The 20,912-nt window shown below is 53.4% G+C and overlaps 1 protein-coding gene across 1 annotated transcript in view; it reads left to right on the top strand.

Annotated features, from left to right (window-relative positions):
* AGPAT5 (1-acylglycerol-3-phosphate O-acyltransferase 5) overlaps positions 1–17,277 on the top strand; it is a 38,701-nt gene extending 21,424 nt beyond the window's left edge. Inside the window, exons 6-8 of the mRNA XM_036423170.2 lie at positions 9,787–9,948; positions 13,486–13,609; positions 15,266–17,277. Of these exons, the coding sequence (XP_036279063.1) occupies positions 9,787–9,948; positions 13,486–13,609; positions 15,266–15,491 (512 nt within the window). The 3' untranslated portion in view covers positions 15,492–17,277. The remainder of the gene's footprint in view (positions 1–9,786; positions 9,949–13,485; positions 13,610–15,265) is intronic.
* The last annotated feature ends 3,635 nt before the right edge of the window (positions 17,278–20,912 follow it).

Here is a 20,912-nt window from a genome sequence, read left to right as displayed (position 1 = left end):
GTGAATGTGTGTGTAACCCTTAGGAAATGGGTTACACATGCCGCCATCACACATCTGAGAGGTGCGTTCAGAGACTGGCCAAGCGCCATGTCGATAACATCTGTGTGGGTGCCGGGGTATAGGTGACATCCGTGTGGGGCACGATGCACAGTCTGGGTTCTGTTGGATGTGACGGAAGTGTTTCCACTCCTGGATTGGGATCCAAATGGTGGCACTTCCTGTTTATCTGGCTGCAGGCTCCTGGTGTTACTGAGTCTCTTTCCTCATCTCTTAAAAAATATACACATTGGGCCGAAGCCGGTTTGGCTCAGTGGTAGAGCGTCAGTCTGCGGTCTGAAAGGTCCCAGGTTCGATTCCAGTCAAGGGCATGTATATTGGTTGCGGGCACATCCCTGGTAGGGGGTGTGCAAGAGGCAGCTGGTCGATGTTTCTCTCTGGTCGACGTTTCTAGCTCTTTATCTCTCTCTCTCTTCCTCTCTGTAAAAAAATCAATAAAATATATTTAAAAATATATATATACACATTGGAAAAACAAGATGGCGGCATAGGTAAACACCTAACTGCAGCCTCACACAACAATTTCAAAAAAATACAACTAAAATACAAAATGGACATTATCCAGAACTACAGGAAAGTTGACTGACTGGAAATTCTACAAGAAGGAAAGAGAAAACCAGAAGGAAAATCAGAGGAGCTGTAAAAGCCTAAGATACGGAGACATGGTACGCACAGGGAGAGGATGGAGCCGGAGAGGAGGGAGAGGCTGAGTGCCTGGCTGGTGTTCCCTGGAGGGAAGGAGATAAAAACTCTGGTGTTCCCTGGAGGGAAGGAGATAAAAACCCTAACCCTAACCCCTAACCTCTAACCCCTAACCCCTAACCCTAACCCTGTCTGAACTGTGCTGAGCCCCAGTTCCGACTGCACTGAACCCAGTTCTGGGCCAGACCCTGGGAGCCTGGGCTGTAAGGCGGAACCTCAGGGGAGTGGCAAAAGGCAGTCCCGGAGGCATGCACATTTTGCGCAGAAGATGGACTGTTGACTCTGCTGCTAGATTGCCCTAGTGGGAAGGAGACAAAAGCTTCAGACTGCTCTGAACACCACTACCAATCCCACTTCCAACTGCACTGAACCCTAGTTTCAGGCTCATTGGGGGAGAGCCTAGGCTGTTTGGTAGCAGGCAAAACTCGAGGGCACCTTTCTCTCAGAGGTGCTTACAGCGAGTACCGAAGGACACTAAGGAACACCGAGACTCAGGAACCTCATAGGGCAGGGCTGACGAAAGCCAAGGCTGTAGGCTCCACCCTGAAACTCCTCCCCATCCAAGCTGAACACAGAGGCTTTTGCAATTTTCCAAGTCTAGTCGAATAAAGCTGTCTCTGGGCATAGACACAGCTGATCCTCACAGCCAATTGGCCTGGAGGTCAGTTCCTCCCAGTGATACCAACAACAATCAAGACTTAACTACAAGGCTGTACACACAGTCCACAAAAGGGGACACCAAGAGTGTCCACCTCAGGTAACTGGGAGACTGACCCGCTGAACCATATAGGACACCTTAACACACAAAGCCACCCTACCAACTCAGGAAAGCAGCGAAAATGCCGAAACAAGGAAACAGAACACAAACGAAAGAAATAGAGGACAAAAAGAGACTGGATATAGAGTTCAAAACCACACTTATAAGGTTTTTCAAGAATTTCCTAGAAAAGGCTGATAAAATAAATGAGACCCCTGAGGATATGATAAGGGATCAACTAAAAATAAAAAGGGATCAACTAGAAATAAAGAATACATTGTCTGAAATGAAAAATATTATACAGAGTCCTAAAAACAGAAGATCACAAGAATCAAGTCAAAGATTTGAAACATAAAGAGCCAGAGGACACTGCTCCGCAGAAGCAAGAAGACAGAATCCAGAAAGTTGAAGATAATGTAAGAAACCTCTGGGACAACTTCAAGCGAACCAACATCAGAATTATGAGGGTCCCAGAAGAAGAGAGAGAGCAAGATACTGAAAACATACTGGAAGAAACAGTGTGACAGAAAACTTCCCCCACCTGGTGAGAGAATTAGACTTACAACTCCAGGAAGCGCACAGAACTCCAAACAAAAGGTATCCAAAAAGGACCACACCAAGACACATCATAATTAAAATTCCAAAAGCAAAAGACAAAGAGAGAATATTAAAAACAGCAAGAGAAAAGCAGGTAGTTATCTATAAAGGAGCACCCATAGGATTGTCAGCTGATTTTTTAACGGAAACCATGCAGGCTAGACGGGAATGGCAAGAACTATTCAAGGTGATGAATAACAAGAACCTACAGCCAAAAATACTTTACCCAGCAAAGCTATCGCCCAGAATCTAAGGCCAGATAAAGAGCTTCACAAATAAAAAAAAGCTAAAGGAGTTCATCACCGTCAAACCAGAATTATATGAATTGCTGAATGGGGTTCTTTAGGAAGAGGAAGAAAATAAAGACAAAAATTATGAACAATAAATACGTAACTATCAACAAGTGAATCTAAAAACCAAGGGAATTAAAAAAATTTGATGAACAATATTAACTGTTGAATATAATAGAATCAGAGGTATGAAAGGGGAGTGGACTGACGATTCTCGGGGAAAAGGGGAGTGAGGGCATGCGGGAAGAGACTGAACATAAACTGTACACCTATGGATGAGAACAATGGAGGGTGGGGAAAAGGCAGAGGGTGGGTTGGGAACCTGGTGGAGGGGAGCAATGGAGGGGGAAAAATGAGGAATATTTGTAATAATATGAACAATAAAGATTTATTTAAAAAAATATATATAGATATACACCTCATGGGACAGACCCAGGTCAGTCTGTAAGAACACACTAGAAGGTATGGGCGTGTCTGTTGAAGAACCTGACATACATTGGGTCACGGACTTGGAAGCTGCTTTATGTCCCCGATAATGAGAATGTCCCTGGCATCTATGTTTTAGAAAGTGGGTAACTTGTGTACCAGCAACGATTCGACATAAGCAAATCGGGGTAAACATAAAGCAGCAGCTCTGCTGTTTTCTCTGGTGGATGAGCTGTCTGTGGGAACGTCCTGAGCGAACGCCTCCTGATGACACTGAGCAGGCTCAGGCGCTGCCATCCCGAGAGTGGGCTGCAGGGAGCTCGTGACCAGGTGGTGGTTCTCCCATGTGCTGAGGAACATCAGAACACAGCCGGTGCAGTGAGGAAATAAATTTTTAATTTTATTCATTTTTAGTTAATTCATTGTGATCTGATGTGAATGCTCCCGAGAATGGAGTGACTGCAGACAGTAGCAGCTGAGTGCACCCAAGTCAGCCTCAGGGCAGGCTCCAGAGGGAGGCTGGCCCGTCTGCTCCTCAGGGTGAGCTGGAAGTGGCAGTGGGCAGGCTGGAAGGTCCCAAGTGACTGTTCCCTGTGTCAGGTGGGCAGGTGGCAGGTGACTTGCGTGCCCCACCTGGGCTGGCTACATCAGCTGGCATAGCTAGGCCCTCTCCCTCTTTCACCTTCCTCACGCCAGGATACAGTCTGAGATGGACGTGACCATGAGCGGGGGCTGCATTCCCAAATGAGTCTGAGTTCTGGAACCCAGACAGGCCTTGGTTCCTTTGCTCGGTCTCCTTCCTCCTTAGACAGGAGTTAACAGCATCTGTCTGTCACGGGCTTCTGGGAGGCTCAGTGGCTTCATGTTTGCAGACAGCAGCTGTGGAGGGCGGCTGTCTGCGCGTGCTGTTCGTTCACTTAAGGCACTAGGCATCCTTGGGTGCCCTGGAGCCAGCCTTCCCAATTCCAAGGGAAGGCTGGGCTCTTCTGGAGGCAGACACGACCGGAAGTTTGGACGGTGGGGGTTGGTACCCTGACAGTGTTGTTCAGCGTTAACTGCATGTATTGTGTGTGTGTATCCTGTTTGGGTAAAACAAACGTTTGCATGCAAACAGATTTGTTCACTGTGTTACATTTACTCAGAGTCATCATTTCAATCCAAGTTCCAGGACCGGTATTGGCCCCCTCGGCCTCGGTGGCCACGGTTTCTGGTTAGAACCATCCTCATGGCGTGGGAGGCTGCCCGTCCGCCGTGTCCTCACGTGGCCTTTCCGGAGAACACACAGGCTCCTTTGTGCCTCCTCTCTTTGGGAGCGCACAGCCCTGTTGGGTGAAGGCCCTGCAGTGCTGACCTCCTGGAATCTTAATTGCCTCCCAGAGGCCCATTTCCAGCTCAGGCCCAGGGCCAGGGCCCAGAACCAACTGGAATGGGGGGCACACCTCAGCCTAGGAGGCCTACGCTGTTTCTCTGTGTGTAATGAGATGTAATACCTATTTCTTTTTTCTTTTCTTTTTTTAAATATATTTTATTGGTTTTTTACAGCAAGGAAGCGAGAGGATTAGAGAGTTAGAAACATCGATGAGAGAGAAACATCCATCAGCTGCCTCTTGCATACCCCCCACTGGGGATGTGCCCGCAACCAAGGTACATGCCTTTGACCGGAATCGAACCCGGGACCCTAGAGTCCACAAGCCAACGCTCTATCCACTGAGCCAAACCGGTTTCGGCTGTAATATCTATTTCTTAATCTGTCACTTCAAATCCAGTTCACCTTTATTATTTAATCTCATTAACTGAGATGGCTCTTTATATGCCTACTAAGAATTACTTTTTTTTTTTTAAATCCACAGCAATTTTTGTTTTAAAACAAGTACTTTTAGTAACTTGTAATAGTGTAATAGTCATATGCATCCTAGCTTCTTAGTCTACCAAGAACCCAGTCACCTGTAATTGACCAGCTGTTGGCTTCCATTTTTCTGAGTTGTAGATCTTCCTCAAAGCTACCAAAAGGGAAGAAAAACTTCTATTACTGATGTAATGTTTGACTGCTCACTTTCCTCCTTTAAATTCTGAAACCAGGAGCACCGCTGTGGTCTGTTGGAAGTCTGTTCTCTAGTGACTAGGAAGTAATTCGTGCCGTACTCACAAGGAGATTGACTTGTGAGCAGTAGGTCTAGAAATAGTGTTTCCTGTTTTCCTGCCGCTCCTAATGAGATTACATGAAAACAAAAACAAAAGACTTTTTCTCCACCTGTTAATTTTTCGTCAAGAAAGTTGAAATTAGTAATTTGTTAGTATTGATATGCTTTGCTACTAAACATACCTTCATTTTTGTTCCTAAAATACCTTCATTTGATCCTGACTTAGCAAATAGAAAAACAATTGAGATTTTTAAAAAACTGACACTTGTTTACCCATCTAGGTCATTATACCAGGCACCACTCTTACTTCCCTGTCAACAGTGGTGTTGCTGGCTGAGCAGGTGTGTGTGGCGTGGGGGAGGGGGGTGGCTGATGTCTGTCTTAACCCAATGTATCAAGGCCTGGTTATTGCTAATCCCTGGGAGTATTGCTTAAAAAAGGTCAGGCACAAAATATGTTGATTCAGTATTAGGGTTGTTATTTAACATATTTGTGTTATAGGGTCTTGAATTCTTAACATTGTTTACTTCAAAGATTGTTATATTAATGAACTCTAAAGTCCCTTCTTAGTACTTGAAACTAAATGTTAGCCATTCTTTTAAAAAAGACTATTTAAATTCCCCCCAAAAAATTGTTCAAGATTTTGTTTAACTACAGTCTCTCCAGAACAAAATGAGATTTTGAGAGATTGAAATATTGGTAGCGTCTTCAAGAGACTATTTATGCCAGGCAAGCAAGATGTGTATGGAAGGCTGCTCCCTGTTATACTAGTAGATTAGCAAAAGTAGAATTTTATTTTCAGAAAAGCTAATATGGAACTAGTCATTAGGAAAACAATGGTAAGAATAGGTTCAGCATCATAGGTGAGGTATTGTATAATCCTATATAATAAAAGCTTCACATGACACCCTCACACAATGTCATCACAAGATGGCCACCACAAGATGGCCACATGCACGGTGAAGACGGGGCCCCGTGGTCGTTCCTCATGGTGAGGCCTGGGGTTCCTGAGGCTCTGTGTAGTATGGAGGAGGCCAGTCCCAGCAGAGGAGGCAGGTTATGGCAGGGGAGAGCACTTATGGGTGATCAGGCCAGGAGGGGAGGGCAGTCGTGGGTGACCAGGCTCGCAGGGGAGGGCATCGGACCTAAATCGACAGTTGGCCATCCCCCAGTTGGTCCCAGATTGGAGAGGGTACAGGTGGGGTTGAGGGATTTCGTGCACTGGGCCTCTAGCAGAACATAAAGAAGTTGTAGCCTACCAATAAAAGAGTAATATGCAAATTAACCATCACCCCACCCCACAAACCACACCCACCAGCCAATCAGAGCGAGTATGCAAATTAAACCCAACCAAGATGGCTACAGCCACAGAGAGCAGGAGGGAGGCGTTTCCCTGGCAATGGAGGAAGCAGAGCTTTCCACACACCCTTAATGAGACGGGGCCCAGGCCTACACTCAAGACTACAAATTTTCAATTATAGGAAATAAAGTCCCAGCAGAAATGGCTGCCACAGAGCAAGAAAGGAGGCTTGGCTCCACTCCAGGCTACAAAATTTCAATTGTATAAAGTAAATATATCCCAGATACCAGGGTCTCTGCTTGGGTCGCTGGGGGGCGTGGCTGGCCTACAAACCACCACAGGCCCCTTGCTCAGGCTGCCCCATGCCCCAAGGGAACCCCCACCCTAATCCAGGACACCCTTTAGGGCAAACCAGCTGGCCCCCACCCATGCACCAGGCCTCTATCCTATCTAATAAAAGAGTAATATACAGATTGACCATCACTCCAACACACAATATGGCTGCCCCCATGTGGACATAAGATGGCCTCCACAGATGGCCAGCAGGGAGAGCAGTTGGGAGGGACCAGGCCTGCAAGGGAGGGCAGTTGAAGGCAATCAACCCTGCAGGGGAGGGCAGTTAGGGGTGACCAGGCGGCAGAGGAGGTAAGTTGGAGGGAAACGGGCTGGCAGGGGAGCAGTTAGACATCAATCAGGCTGGCATGGGAGTGGTTAGGGGGTGATCAGGCTGGCAGGCAGAAGCAGATAGGGGCAATCAGGAAGGCAGGCAGGCGAGTAGTTGGGAGCCAGCAGTCTTGGATTGTGAGAGGGATGTCCCTCCAGGGGTCCCAAATTGGAGAGGGTGCAGGCTAGGCTGAGGGACACCACCACCTCCCTACCCCCCACACAAATTTTGTGCACAGGGCCTCTAGTAAATACATAAAAATAAGGTGCTAGATAGCAAAATAGTATTAGATAAAAATAAAATAATAAGTAGGGTTTCCCACAGCAGCTGGCGTGACCACACCCACTTCCTGAACCCTAGTGCTAGGATGTTCGTAGGGCTCACCGCTATGTTGGGGGTGGCACAAACCTAGAATTCTCAGGTTTGAGCCAATCAACTGGTTTTCTCCTGTTGCTCGATGCCCTGGAGAGTGACTGGACTCATAAACACAGGAGGGACAAGGTCCGTCCTCACCGCACACATGGACACGCCCCAGCCCACTCAAGCCTCACTCACTGGAGATGCTGGTTCAGGTAACAGGTGACCCTGCCCAGTGGCCACTTCTCAGTGGGGAGTGTGGTGGCCGATCCTTCTGAGATGCTTTTCTGCTGGCTGTCACCCATCTCCTCCTCTCCTCCTCCCTCGCTGGCACTGCCTTTGGAGCTGAAGGTAGAGCTGGAGCAGGAGGCGGCTTGGGCCAGAAAGCGTGCTGAGTGTTTAGTGCTGATCATAGTGCCTTGGTGGAGGTTGGGGGGTAGTGTCATGTGCATATATATTAGTGGTAGGTATTTTTCTTTTTTTAAATATTTGTTATTGATTTCAGAGAGGAAAGGAGAATGAGAGAGAGAAACATCAATGATGAAAGAAAGTCATGGATCAGCCGCCCCCTGCATGCCCCCTACTGGGGATCTAGCCTGCATGTGCTGTGACCAGGAATCAAACCGTGACCTCCTGGTTCATAGGTCGATGCTCAACCACTGAGCCACCCTGCCGGGCAGTGGTGGGTATTTCTTAACCATTTACACCAAGCTGTTTTTTCCAAACCTTTATTACCATGCGTTCTTTGGAAATACTACTTTGTCTTTAGCTGTCTATTAAGTTGGACTCCTGATCACTTGTTCCCGCTGAGCAACACGGGGTTGTGTGGGACCTGGCGGTGCAGTCGGGGAGCGTGCTCTGAGCTGCACACAGAGCCACCTGTGAGGAGGGGAGCCAGCAGCAAGGAAGGAAGGGCAGACAAAGGAATGCCCCCTGGCGGGCCGCTAATCAGACTTGGGCTTTAAGTTTGTGAGGAGAGTGAGCTGCTCTGCTCTGGGCCACGTGGTGTGGGAACCTCCACTGTTCCCACAGCCTCTGCATTTCTAGCATTCCTTCCAAGGCCCACTGGGCAGCTGCTCCTCCTCCGCTCCTCTGTGTGCTGGGCGGCCCCTCCTGCTCTCCTCAGAGCTGGGCAGGCCTCCTCCTCCCCCTCCCTTTTCCCCTTCCTTCTCTCCTCCAGGATGGGTGGCCCCTCCCCCTCCTCTCCAAGCTGGGCGGCCTTCCCTGATGGGCTCCCTGGGTTGGGAGCAGAGGTCTGCTTTCCTGTCACCTCCTCTGAGAGCTGCTCCTGGTGACACTGTCCAGAAAGTCTCCCCCAGGAGAGCGAAAGCACGGCCTTAGGAAGAGGAGGAAGCAGGGCTCTTAGCACTCGTGGGAGCACTGATGGCACGTGGTTATTATTAAATTAAAATGTTTTCTCAGGTAAAGAAGGTTTTTTTAAAAAATATATGTTTATTGATTTCAGAGAGGAAGAGAGACAAATATCCATGATGAGAGAGAATCATTGATTGGCTGCCTCCTGCATGCCCCCTACTGGGGATCTAGCCCACAACTTGGGCCTGTGCCCTTGACCAGAATCGAACCCAGGAACCTTCCTTATGCAGGCTGACGCTCTATCCACTGAGCCAAACCAGCTAGGGCAGTAAAGAAGGTTTTTATAAAGAAACTTTTAAAAAATGATGAAACATACCCAAGAGAATTGAAATCCTATGTTCGTACACAACCTTACCTATGTGTATATGTGCAGCATTCGCGTGTACCTGGTGGTTGACATGCATGTGTAGCAAAGGGTGAAAGCCACAGAGCCTATAGCGTCAGCGGTGATGGGAACGTGCTGTCCACACCACGTGATGCCACTCAGCTGTGGAGGAGCGGGCCACAGTAGGCGGCCCAAGTGTGAGTGCGTTACGGCCACAATCACAGACATCCACACCGTGTGATTCCACCTGTGACATGCTCTAGCAGGCAGCGCTATCGAGGCCGGAAGCAGGAGTGTGGCCGCTGGAAGGGGGAGGCACTGCCTGCCTGGGCTCAGGCGTCTGGTGAGGAAATGACCTGGGGTTTGCTGGTGCTGATGGTTGCACAGCTTTTTGAATACGGAAATCTACTGAACTGTGGCTTTAAGGGTAAGTTCTGTGTTGTGTGCATTAGATCTCCATTTCCTAGAAAAGTGCACCAAAAACTGGAGTCCCAGGCTGGTGCCTTCCACAACGGCCAGTCAGGTGCTGGTGGGAATCCTGGGCTTGGAGCCTCGAGAGCCTGCTGCCCAGTGAGGAGGTCACCAGGCGGAGGCCCCCTTGGGCCCTGAACTCCCATGCCATGCGTCTCGCTCACACAGGTGCTGGCTGTGATTTCAGTATCGTCACGAGCCGGCACGTTCCAGTCCTCAAGTCCAGCGTGTGTGAGGGCGTGGCCTCGTCTGTCTCAACCTTCCATGGTGCAGGTGTGCGCGAGGTGTGAGCCCGAGTCGCCACTCTGAGCCTGCTCTTTTCCAGGCCTGCCCGTGTTGAAGCATGTGCTCACACCGCGAGTGAAGGCTACACACATTGCCTTTGATTCCATGAAGAACTACTTGGATGCCATCTACGACGTCACCGTGGCCTTTGAAGGGACTGTGGATGACAAGGGGCAACGGAAAGAGGCGCCTTCCATGTTCGGTGAGTCTCTAGCCAGTCTGTGTCCTGTATTCTCCAGATTCCGTGTTCGTCTGTAATGTGTAAATGCCAGGAGTCCTGTAGACAAGCCCATTGTCATGAACTCAGCCTCTTTCCACCCAAAGTCCCCACAGGGGGTGGGGCCCGCTCATCTGCATGCATTTGCATGCAGTATTTATGAAATAGTGTGGCCTTTTCCCAAACACACCAGGTTTTCAGGACGCTGAGCCGTGACTGTCAGGTGTGACAGGAGAAAACAGAGCGCTCTGTGAGCTGATCTTCAGTTAAACAACAGACCCTCCTGCTTTGAGGAGGTTTGCATGGAGAAGGCGAGGAGTGTGCTGCCCTGGGCCCCTCTCAGTGTCCACTGCGCTGTGACAGGAGCGGAGCTGGGGTAGGCTGGCCCCTCGAGTTGGCCACCGTCAGTGTGGTACCCACGAGCTCGTCATAGCGCCTCTTGGGATCGCTAGTAAATGAGAAGAAAGCCCACGCTCACTGCACGTGCAAACGGCACAGAGAGGAGCAGGGAGGCCCGGGGCGGGGTGTGCGTGTGGAGAGGTGGTGGGTCAGGAAACCTGACGGTCACCCCAAAGTCAGAGTGATGGCTCTTACCTGTGCCTCCAGGAGGCGGAGGGTCTTCATTTTCAGTGGGACTTGGGGAACATCATGCATCACGCAGTTTAACATGAAAGCTGTACGGAGTGTACAATGGACCAGCTTGCTGTCTACCAACCCCATGTCCATTGGTCCCCACACCCTCCCCAGAGGCCTTCTTAACCACTCAAGGAGCTGTTGACGTGTTTTTACATTTGAAAACATACATGCATTAAGTTCAACATTGTTTTCATTAGTTTATTAGATAGTGTTTAAAATAGGATTAAACCTCTTTTTATTTTTATGGAAACCAAGTAAAATCCCTACAGTCACAATAACCTTTGTAAAATGCAGCTTTTAGTGGTCCCCTCGGGGGCCTGTGTCCCTGAGGGTGAGAACTCAGGGGCTGGGCCAGTGTCCGTAGGATGAATACCCAACTCTTCCACCTGCCGTGCAAGTACCCATAGTCCAGCCTGCGGTGGGCTCTCCCTTCTCCATGCAGTGCTGCCTCGGTCCGCACCCTTGGAGCAGAAGGCCAGGTGTAGTGAGCGGAAGGCCAGGCCGGGTGTCGGTGATGGAAGGCCAGGCCGGGTGTAGTGAGCGGAAGGCCAGGCCGGGTGTAGTGAGTGGAAGGCCAGGCCGGGTGTCGGTGACGGAAGGCCAGGCTGGGTGTAGTGAGCGGAAGGCGAGGCCGGGTGTTGGTGAGCCGTCTCCTGGCCAGTCTTACCTGGAGCTGCTCTCGGCTCCTCCAGGCACAGGCTGGCTCTGTTCCAGCAGGTGACAGTGCCTGGAGGAAGCCTGATGCCCAGCCGCCCCTCCCACCACTGCTACTCCTACGGGGCAGCTGGCTATGGCTGCTTCGTTACAGTCTGTCCCTGTGTGTGAGCAGGTGGCTCTCTGACTCACACTGCAGCCGTGGAGAAAACAACCCATCCTTTCTGTTGGTTAAGGTGGCTTTCTGTGGGAACTAGACCAGCCTGAGACTGGAAGGCAGGGCGGACACAGGTGGGACTCGTGCCTGCGGCTCAGCTCAGGAGGAAGGCCAGCTGCCTTGATGTGTGGTGTGGTCTGCAGGCTGGCAGGAGGGTGCCGTGCCCAGGAAGAGTGGGCACAGGCTGAGGGTTCACAGGGAAAGTGGAAGCCACATGCACAGTGAGAAAAAGGCAGGTTCAGGTGACAGGAGACCCTGCTTTTCCCCCATCGAGTAAGCTGCCATCCCAGTCACAGGCCAGCGGTGCTGTCGGTGCCACTGCTTGTCACAACCCGCTGCTTGGGTCCTGCGTACGGGCCTAACCACAGGCCTGGCGGGTGCCTCGGGCCTCTGGGCCCCGCATGTCCTCCCTCCGGGGTGCAGACATGCCCACGCTGGCTTGTGAGGAGCAGGTGGAGTGACGACAGCGTGCCTGTCGGCGCCTCCCCCCTCCCGCCCCCCTCCCCCCGCCCAGTCTTACTGGAGACAGTGTACCACCAGGCAGTGCACCCGCAGCCGCCCCAGCGCTCAGACGTCAGGGAGGTTCGGGGACGGGGCAGCTGGTCTGCCTGTTTGTGAGCGAGAGTGGAAGCCAGAGGGTGAGGTGAGGAGGAGACGCTGTGATAGCTCACACTCTGCACATGGGGCTGGGCTCATGTGTCCACATGGGCACAAGTGAGGAAGAGCATTACCAAAATACTGAAAGATCAGTCTTCCCTGTTGTAGTACTTTTGCATGTTTGCCATCAAAGCCAGTTTGTTCCTGAAGTCTATATAAGAAATAAGATGACTAACGTGGCAAGGAAGAGGTGTGGGTCTAAGAGGGGAGAGGCTGTACCTCTGTACTGAGGTTACGGGGTCTGGGGGGCTGTGGGCGGTGTGGGCCATGAGTCTGGGCTGGGGATGTGGGTCTGTGGGCGGTGTGGGCCACGGAGTCTGTGGGCTGTGTGGGCCATGGGGGCTGTGGGCTGGGGGTTGTGGGTCTGTGGGCGGTGTGGGCCACGGAGTCTGTGGGCTGTGTGGGCCATGGGGGCTGTGGGCTGGGGGTTGTGGGTCTGTGGGCGGTGTGGGCCATGGGGTCTGTGGGCTGTGTGGGCCATGGGGGCTGTGGGCTGGGGGTTGTGGGTCTGTGGGCGGTGTGGACCACGGGGTCTGTGTGCTGTAGGCTACAGGGCAGTGGGGTCTGTGGGTTATGGGGTGGGAGCGAACTGATCAGAACAATGGGACCTCATATCAGCTGGAAATTAAAGGTCTCAGCCTCCCACTTGCTTCCCCCCAGGGAGCTTAGTCGTCCCTGAAGTCTCTCGGGAGGATTGCCTCTTCTTGAGGACTTCTTATGCATGTTCCCAGGAGCTGGAGTTGTGTAGGGGCTGGGTGCCAGGCAGGGCCAGGAGAGCAGGCAGCCAAGCAGAAGCCAGAGAAGTCCTGGGGCTGGAACAGGGCCTCCGTAACAGAGGGAGGCTGGGGTGGGGGCAGGGACCAGGGATCCGGGAAGAAGTGCCCATGGGCCCAGTGCTCACACACACCCCTCTCCTCGCCCTCCCCGTGTGGGCTCCCAGTCTGGGGGGAGCAGTGACCATGGGGGCACATGATGTGCTGGGAAGCAGGGACGGCCTCAGGAAGGTGACCCGTGGGTGTGATGGTGCCAGTCAGGGGCCCCTCAGAGGGGCCGGCGCACCTGCAGCAGGTCCAGCCCCTTCCCGCCCCTGGGCTGGCGACAGGGCCCACAGGGCCCGCCATCCCACCAGGTCCCAGGGTCCCAGGAGGTCCCGGCATTGGCTGGGGGGGTTAGAGCCGTGGTCGCGGTGGATGAAGTTATGACCCCCCTTCAGCTGGAACCCCAGCCTCCACTGAGGGCCTTTACCCGTTTGTTAAGGAATCTGCACTCTATTTTAAAACTTTTTTTGCTTTATTTTCATTATTTCGCATAACCATGAATTCTAGAGTAAAAGAATGAAATATTTTTGTTTTTGTTAGAATTTCTCTGCAAAGATTGTCCAAAAATCCACATCCACGTTGCTCGCATAGCTAAGAAGGACGTCCCGGAGGAGCGCTCGCTCATGAGGACGTGGCTGCACGAACGATTCGAGGTCAAGGACAGGTGAGCGGCAGGCTCAGCTTCAGCGGGCCTTCCTCCCTGTGAGCCCCGCTCACCTCCCAGTTCCAGGGGATGGGGGTGGGGACGGCCCAGAAACAAGATGGAGAAAGGAGACCTAACCAGCTAGGAGCAGCCATTGTGCAGGATCGCACCTGGGGCGGGTCTGTATGTAGTCCCTCCTTCGGCTCCTCATTGGCTGAGTGCTATTTGGTCACCTACTTCCTATAGGTTGCCCAGGTCCTGCCGCCTCCCATTGGTTATTTAAAGAAATGGGTCGGACTGGAGTGCCACCTCCTCAAGAACGGGTCCGACCGCCAGGCGCGGGAGAGGACATTGGTGTGGGATGCCACGTGTTTCTAAAGGGGAGCCACAGAGCTCTGCTTTTGAAGGAGAAAAAAAATATATATATATATATCCTATAAATAAAAGGCTAATATGCAAATCAATCAATGGCAGAATGACTGGTTGCTGTGATTTGCACTGACCATCAGGGGCAGACACTCAACACAGAAGCTGCCTCCTGGTGGTCAGTGAGCTTCCACAGGGGGAGTGTCCCTCAGCCAGAAGCTAGGCTCACCGCTGGTGAGCACAGGGGTTGGGGTGGCAGCACTAAGACCCCTTGGGAGATGTTCGCTTGCTGGCTTAGGCCCACTCCACTGCGAGAGGCTGCAGGCAGGGCTGAGAGTTGTTCTTTCTCCTTCCCCCCTAAGTGCATGAATGTCATGAAATCAATATATATATTATTGATTTCAGAGAGGTTGGGGTGAGAGAGAAAAAAAACCATCAATGATGAGAGAGAATTATTGATCGACTGCTTTATGCACACTCCCTGTTGGGGATCGAGCCTGTAGCTGGGGCATGTGCCCTGACTGGGAATCAAACCTGGGACCCTTCAGTCCATAGGTTTATGCTCTATCCACTGAGCCACACCAGCCAGGGTGGACTTCCCCTTTTTGTACTATTGTGTTGGGGATTTTTAAAAAATATATATTTTATTGATTTTTTACAGAGAGGAAGGGAGAGAGAAAGAGAGCTTGAAACGTCAATGAGAGAGAAACATCGACCAGTTGCCTCTTGCACACCCCCTACCGGGGATGTGCCTGCAACCAATGTACATGCCCTTGGCCGGAATCGAACCTGGGACCTTTCAGTCCACAGACCGATGCTCTACCACTGAGCCAAACCGGTTTCGGCGTGTTCGGGATTTTTTATGTTGACTGTGGCCTGCTATTAACACTTTGCATTTCTAAAATAAGATGGGGAACGGATTAAAGATGCGGTTTTCCCTGTCAGCCGCTTTTACAGTACCATGGAATGAGAGACTGTGGCTTTTGCGGGGAGGAGGAGGGAAGTTGGGGAGATGGAGAAAACTGAGGGCGTATCGCCCCCGGCCTGAGCCAGGGCCTGGCCACTCTAAAGGGCTCAGGTTGTAAAACAGAAGCACCCACTGTGGCGGGAGGCCCTGGCACGGAATCCGCGCTGCTCGCCAAGCACGCCGGCTCTTTTCAGAGTTGAGGGGCTGCGGGTAAGCCCCGTCGCTGGTGCCCCTTCATCTCTGCGAGCACCTGTGACTCCAGCCATACCTAGACCTGAGAGGGACTGTGGACTGAAAGATTGAAATGACTGGTACTGAACGTAAAACTCTCCGCCTGGCCACAGGTTGCTGATCGAATTCTATGACTCGCCGGATCCGGACAGAAGGAACAGGTTTCCTGGGGAAAGTGTCAGTTCTAAACTTAGCCTCAGGAAGACGCTGCCGTCGCTGCTGGTCATGAGCGGCCTGACCGCGGGCATGCTGGCCACCGAGGCCGGGAGGAAGCTGTACGTGAAGACGTGGCTCTACGGCACCCTCCTCGGCTGCCTGTGGGTCAGTATCAAAGCGTAGGCTCCATCTGGGTGCTGCGTGGTCGTGGCAGTTCGTGAGTGACGTCCGAGTGTAAATAAAGCTTGTTGACGGAGTGTTGGGCACAATAGAATCTCTCCCGGGAGCTGGGTCCAGGTGTTCGGCAGACTCGGGGGCTCTGATGTTGGAGCCGGGCTCTGGGGACTCGGGCTGGCCGCTGCCCTGGGTGCTGTCCGGAGCCAGGCCAGCTCCGAGCGGCCCCGAGGGCTCATCACCGTGTCCCTCAGTGGCTGCACGAGAGAGCATTCGCAGTACGTGTCGCTGACAGTGTTATTTCCAGTTTTTACAACTTGAGTGGTCCACACTCGGGTCATAAAATATTGAGAACCTTGCAGCTCCATGGCATTGCTCTTTCTGCGCACCTTCCTCCAAGTCAGCGAGAGACTCCGGTGGAAGGCCGAGGCAGAGCGGGACGCACCCTCGTGAGCACTGCTTCCTGCGCTGGTTTCACTTTATAGTTGCAAAGTAACGCCTTTCTGATGCTTGTGGAGCAGCCTAATCGCACGCCTCCCACTGTGCAGAGTAGTGGCAGTGTGCGAGCCAGGCGGTCACGTGGTGTAGGACTTGCACTGCCCAGCTCTGCAGACTCCAGCAGGGCTCTCAGAACTGACAGCACCTGTGCCATACGCACCTGAAGCCTTAAGCCCTTTACTTTTTGTGGGGCCCGCACCCCAGCTTGTGCTGGAGCTCCCCGCTGCTGGCTTACCTGCCCGTGCCTTCTCCTCACTCTGGGTTTAGAGTAATGGCCCCCAAAACGCCTTGTCATCCCGTGGCGGTCCTCTGTGTGGCCAGTCAGGTGCTCGTGGCTCACATGGGGGCGCCAGGGAGTGTGTGTGGGAGCGTCCCCTTCTCCAGCCCTGCCGGGGCACCGCTGTACGGCAAGGGCCTGTGAGGTCCCGTCAGGACGCCGGGCCTCGAGCCAGTGCGACAGGGCGCAGTCCGCTGTCCCCTCGACCACGACCTGCATGTCAGGGACCTGGTCTCACAGGGTCTGTGTGAAGGACTTCTGACGTGCGACCTGCTCTGTTCCTGTGTCGCCATTGAACGTGATGCCTGCTGGTCCCTAAGGCGGCCGTCCTGCTCCTGCTAGTGGGTTTGCCCGAGGCTGCTGCTGAGCCCCCCAGCCCATCGGGAGGGACCACAGTGATGGCGGGGAGTCCTGCCTGACTCTCCAGGATGGGAAGAGCGGGCCGTGGGCCTCACCTGTACAGCAGGTGGACACGAACGCTGCCTGGGCGTGGCGGCTGTCTGTGAGGCCTTTGACAGTGTCCTCAGACCAAATTGCCACTTTCTCTGACCGGTGAAGTGGAGCTGGGCTGCCTTGGGTGCATGCTTTTTAAAGTGTTAACGTCAGACCTGCTGACAGGCGGGCTGCCGCAGGCTGGGTAGCTGTTTGAAGGTGATGGCTAAGCTCTGAATCGTAAGTCTGGGAAGCGACTTACACTTGAAGAATTGCATTGATTGGGATGGGTTTTAAGAAGGCCAAGTGAGCTGCTCGAGCTCACGTAAACACCATGTTTGTGACTTACATTCTTCTCACAAAGGCCTGTAAAACATTTGTTAAAAATTTGTACCAAAATGTTTGGAAGTTAGCAGTTTCTTTTTAATGTGTGCGGAAATGACCTGAATTATTTCCTACGCACGTGGTGTCACTCACTTTGGTTCCTGTGCTGATTTGCCTCGGTCCCCTGTGCCTGCTTTTATGTTCTCCAGAGATGGGCGTGTTTGGGTGAAAGTAAAAGAATAAATAAACCTTCACTGTCTCTCACATCTGTGCTGAACATTCTGCGCCCCAAAAAAGTGCCTTCTTCTCCCCCCCCCCCCCCCCCCCCCCGTCTTCTGTTGCCTGAAACAGGCTTCCTGCTGACCCTGCACCCTGAATGCATAAACTATGTATTTGGTAAAGGATCAAGCAAGTTTAAAGAAAAGACATGGAAACACTCCATTGAGCAGCGCGTTAGGTAGGTTATATGCACTCCATTGCACGACCACTTCCCCACTGAGGTCTCCCTGAGCGTGCCAAAGCTCAAGCCGGCGGTGGCTGGTCCTGTCCAATCCTGGGAGTCCGCAGCAGGGACTCCTGTCCTGTTTCCTTCTCGAGGTTTCCCATGGCGCAGCCATCCGGAGGGCGTGAGTGTTACTTGCTCCTCGCAGTGTCATGTGGCTGAAGAGTCTCCTCAGTAAGGTGGTCTGATCTGATGAGCCCTTCAAAAACTACGAGCGAAACGTGTAGAAAACTTGCCCATCTGGAATGGACAACACAGAGTGCCTGCCAGACATCCAGACTCACCCCGAGAAGGTCCAGGTGCAGGTCGGCCTTGGCAGGGGCTGTTAGATTTGGGGTGCTGGGCTGAGGGGGTGGTCATTCAGGTTACAGGCCAGAGGTCACGTGCACGAAGCTCTGTTTGGGGAGCTCAGGCTGCGGTGCGTCTGGGCCATGTCACTGACAGCACCGTCTCCCAGCGCGGCCCCTTCCCGCCCCTTCCCGGCCCTTCCCGGCCCTTCCCCCTCCCGATGCTCCCTTATGGGGGGAGGGGTGGCAGGGCTCTGAGCCTCAATTTCCCAGATTGTAAAGCGATGTGGGAGGATGGATGGAGCAAGGTGTGCACCCCAAGTGGAGCTGCCCCACCCCAGAGGCCCCGATCCATCCGGCCCCGCCCCCAGGAACCCCAGCTCCCGGTGCTGCGCTGGGACTCTGTCCCACCCTGCCTCTCATTGCGATCAGCGCAGATCCTGTCCACTGGCCGCCAGCGGGCTCCGGACGCCAACACTGCCGCTGTGAGCTCAGGTGCCGGCCTGTCGGTCTCACTTGCACGTGACGCTGTGACGTGGAATGAAGTCCGTTGAGTCGGTGCCGAGTGCTGCATGCGTGCCTTGCTGTGAGTGATAGGGTGACTGTGGTCTCTGTGTATCCTCCCTCTCTGTTGTTGGTAGTATGATAGACATCTCCCCTCCCCCCCTCCTCCCAGCTCCTACCACCTCCCAGGTCTCCACCACCTATTGCCGGGCCGTGGGCAGAGCACATTGGTCTGTAAGGCCTCTGGTTCATCTCCTCCAGTAAAGGACTTGGGTCAGAACCAGCCAGGGCTGGCCCTCCTGCGTCTGTCTCTGGCCCCTGGCGCGTCCTGCTTGGAGCTTTTGGCAGCACGGCGTCTGCGTGTTGCCGACCCCCCAGGTGGCACTCACTTCCTGGTCGGTTTATTACTGAGGGTGGCTCCAGTCAAACATAAAGCCAGCGATGGGGCCTCAACTGGCCATGCAGTGCGCCAAAGGACAGCCCGGGGGCCGGGAGACGGGGGTCGGGGCCCAGTTACGGGTCAGTGGGTCGCTTCCGCCTGCACCGCGGGCTTCTGCATCCTCTGCATTTCCCTGGCACCTCCCCATCTGGGCCTGATGCACAGGGACCCCTCATCACCCTTCCCCCGCTGCCAGGAAGTCCTCTCCACGATCCTCTCCTGCTGTTACGTCAGCTTCCGACAGCCCCTGGCTCCCCCAGCGCAGGCCTCTGAGACGTGTGTGACACCTGCCTTCTCACCTGCACTGCCCGGGGTGGCCTCAGTCCTGGGGCCCCGGGGCCCTTGAATTGTGAAACGCGCGGTATGTGTCAGCTGCACGCCAGGTTTTAAGGGCTAGTCCACAGAAGAAGGTGCAGCAGCCTGTTCCTCTTGCTCGTGAGGACGCCTGTGGTGACAGGGATCCATTCTGCCCAGTGAACATGGGCACGAATCCCACCTGCTCGCTGGCTCTGACGCGGCTGCTGGCGAATGTCACCGTGTCTGGCAGCGCTGGTCTGGGAAGCATCGGGTTACGGCTGTGTGTTATCACAGGTCATGTTATCACAGGTCATGTTATCACAGTCGCTTTGTTGCCTCGGTGTCACCCTCCTCCTGCCCAGCGCTGCGTGTTGGTGCTGCACAGACCTGGGCTCCTGGGGGACAGGCGGGCACCGTCCCAGCATGTGTGTGACACGTTAGGGGCACACAACACGGTTAGCCTCACTCAGGAGGTGCAAACCTAAGGCTGGACCTGTCCTGTTAGCGGAATCCTCGCGACACCAGGCTAACCCTCCACGGGAGGGTTCCTCAGTTGTTTTAACTGGATGGTCCGAAGTCTGTTGGTTTGAAAAACACCAGCTTTTATTAGTATTTATCCCGTGATCGGAAAGTTATGAGCTGATGGGACTGTACGGAACCGCTGGTGGAGGCTGGACTACACGGCAGGAACATCGCCTGGAGCGGACTCCGCCCGGGCGTGCTGGCTCCGAGGCTCACTGCGGCTGGCCCGGCGCACTCTGCGGGCTCACAGTTGTCTTACCTTGGTGCTTACACGTTTACAAACAGGAAGCCCAGGCGCTGGCTCTTGGTTTAGTCTTCTTATCCAAAGGGGCTCCTAGTTCCTGTGCCCATGATGTACCAGTTCCAAAGCCCTGCTCCACTGCCATCACCCCCGTCTCTAGGCCATGCTCAGGGGAAAATTGGCCCTTCAGTTCCCAGAGGAGCCCGGCTGGTATGGCTCGGGTTGAGCATCAACCTGTGAACCAGGAGGTCAGGGTTCACTTCCCAGTCAAGGCACATGCCTAGTTTCAGGCTCAATGATCCCCAGTGTGGTGCATGCAGCAGGCAGCCGATCCATGGTTCTCTCATCATTGATGTTTCTCCCTCCCCCTTTTTCTCTGAAATCAAAAACATATTAAAAAAAAAAAATTCAGGGTTTAAAGCACATGTGTCAAACACAAGGCCCGCGGGCCAAATGCGTCCCGCCAGGCCTTGCAATGTGGCCCGCACCGCGCTGTCATCACTGCACTCCGCTGCGTTTCCATCACAATGACAGTTTATGACTGTTCAGTAAACCATTCGGCCCGCGATTTAGACTGGATTTTAGATTTTGGCCCCTTCTCTGATTGAGTTCGACACCCCTAGTTTAAAGGATGAAAGAAGCCCTCTTTGTAGGAGAGGAGAGGTAAGTAAACAGACAGGAGGGGTGGGCACAGGGCACAAAGGGAGACGGAGGAGGCCAGGCTGGGCGGGCGTGGTGAGCACCCAGATGTGTAGAGAATCGCACGCCGGAACCTGTGCAGCTTCGTTAACCAATGTCACCCAGCAAATGCACTAAAACGAGAGGGGGCGGCAGAGCCACACCTCTGGCCTCAGAGCCACATGTTACCTGGAAGCCTGTCCCCACATCGCCCGCGTGCCGGGAGTGTACTTCAACTTTGGGGTGAAAAGCAGGGACTTCGAGTCCAGCCTGTGGACAGGACAGTGGGCCTCTGCCACCCCCTGGTGGCTGCTCCCCCAGGACGCACTGCAACAGGGGACAGGCCTGCGGTGAGGTCACGGGGGGACACCCAGCATCCACACCCTGACGGCTCCCAGAGAGCCGGGCCGAGGGCATCGCGGCACCCGG

This window comes from Pipistrellus kuhlii, unplaced genomic scaffold, assembly GCF_014108245.1.
Source record: "Pipistrellus kuhlii isolate mPipKuh1 unplaced genomic scaffold, mPipKuh1.p scaffold_m20_p_78, whole genome shotgun sequence".
NCBI lineage: Eukaryota > Metazoa > Chordata > Mammalia > Chiroptera > Vespertilionidae > Pipistrellus > Pipistrellus kuhlii.
The sequence above is the reverse complement of the archived record's forward strand: the minus strand, read 5'-3'. Positions and strand labels throughout refer to the sequence as shown.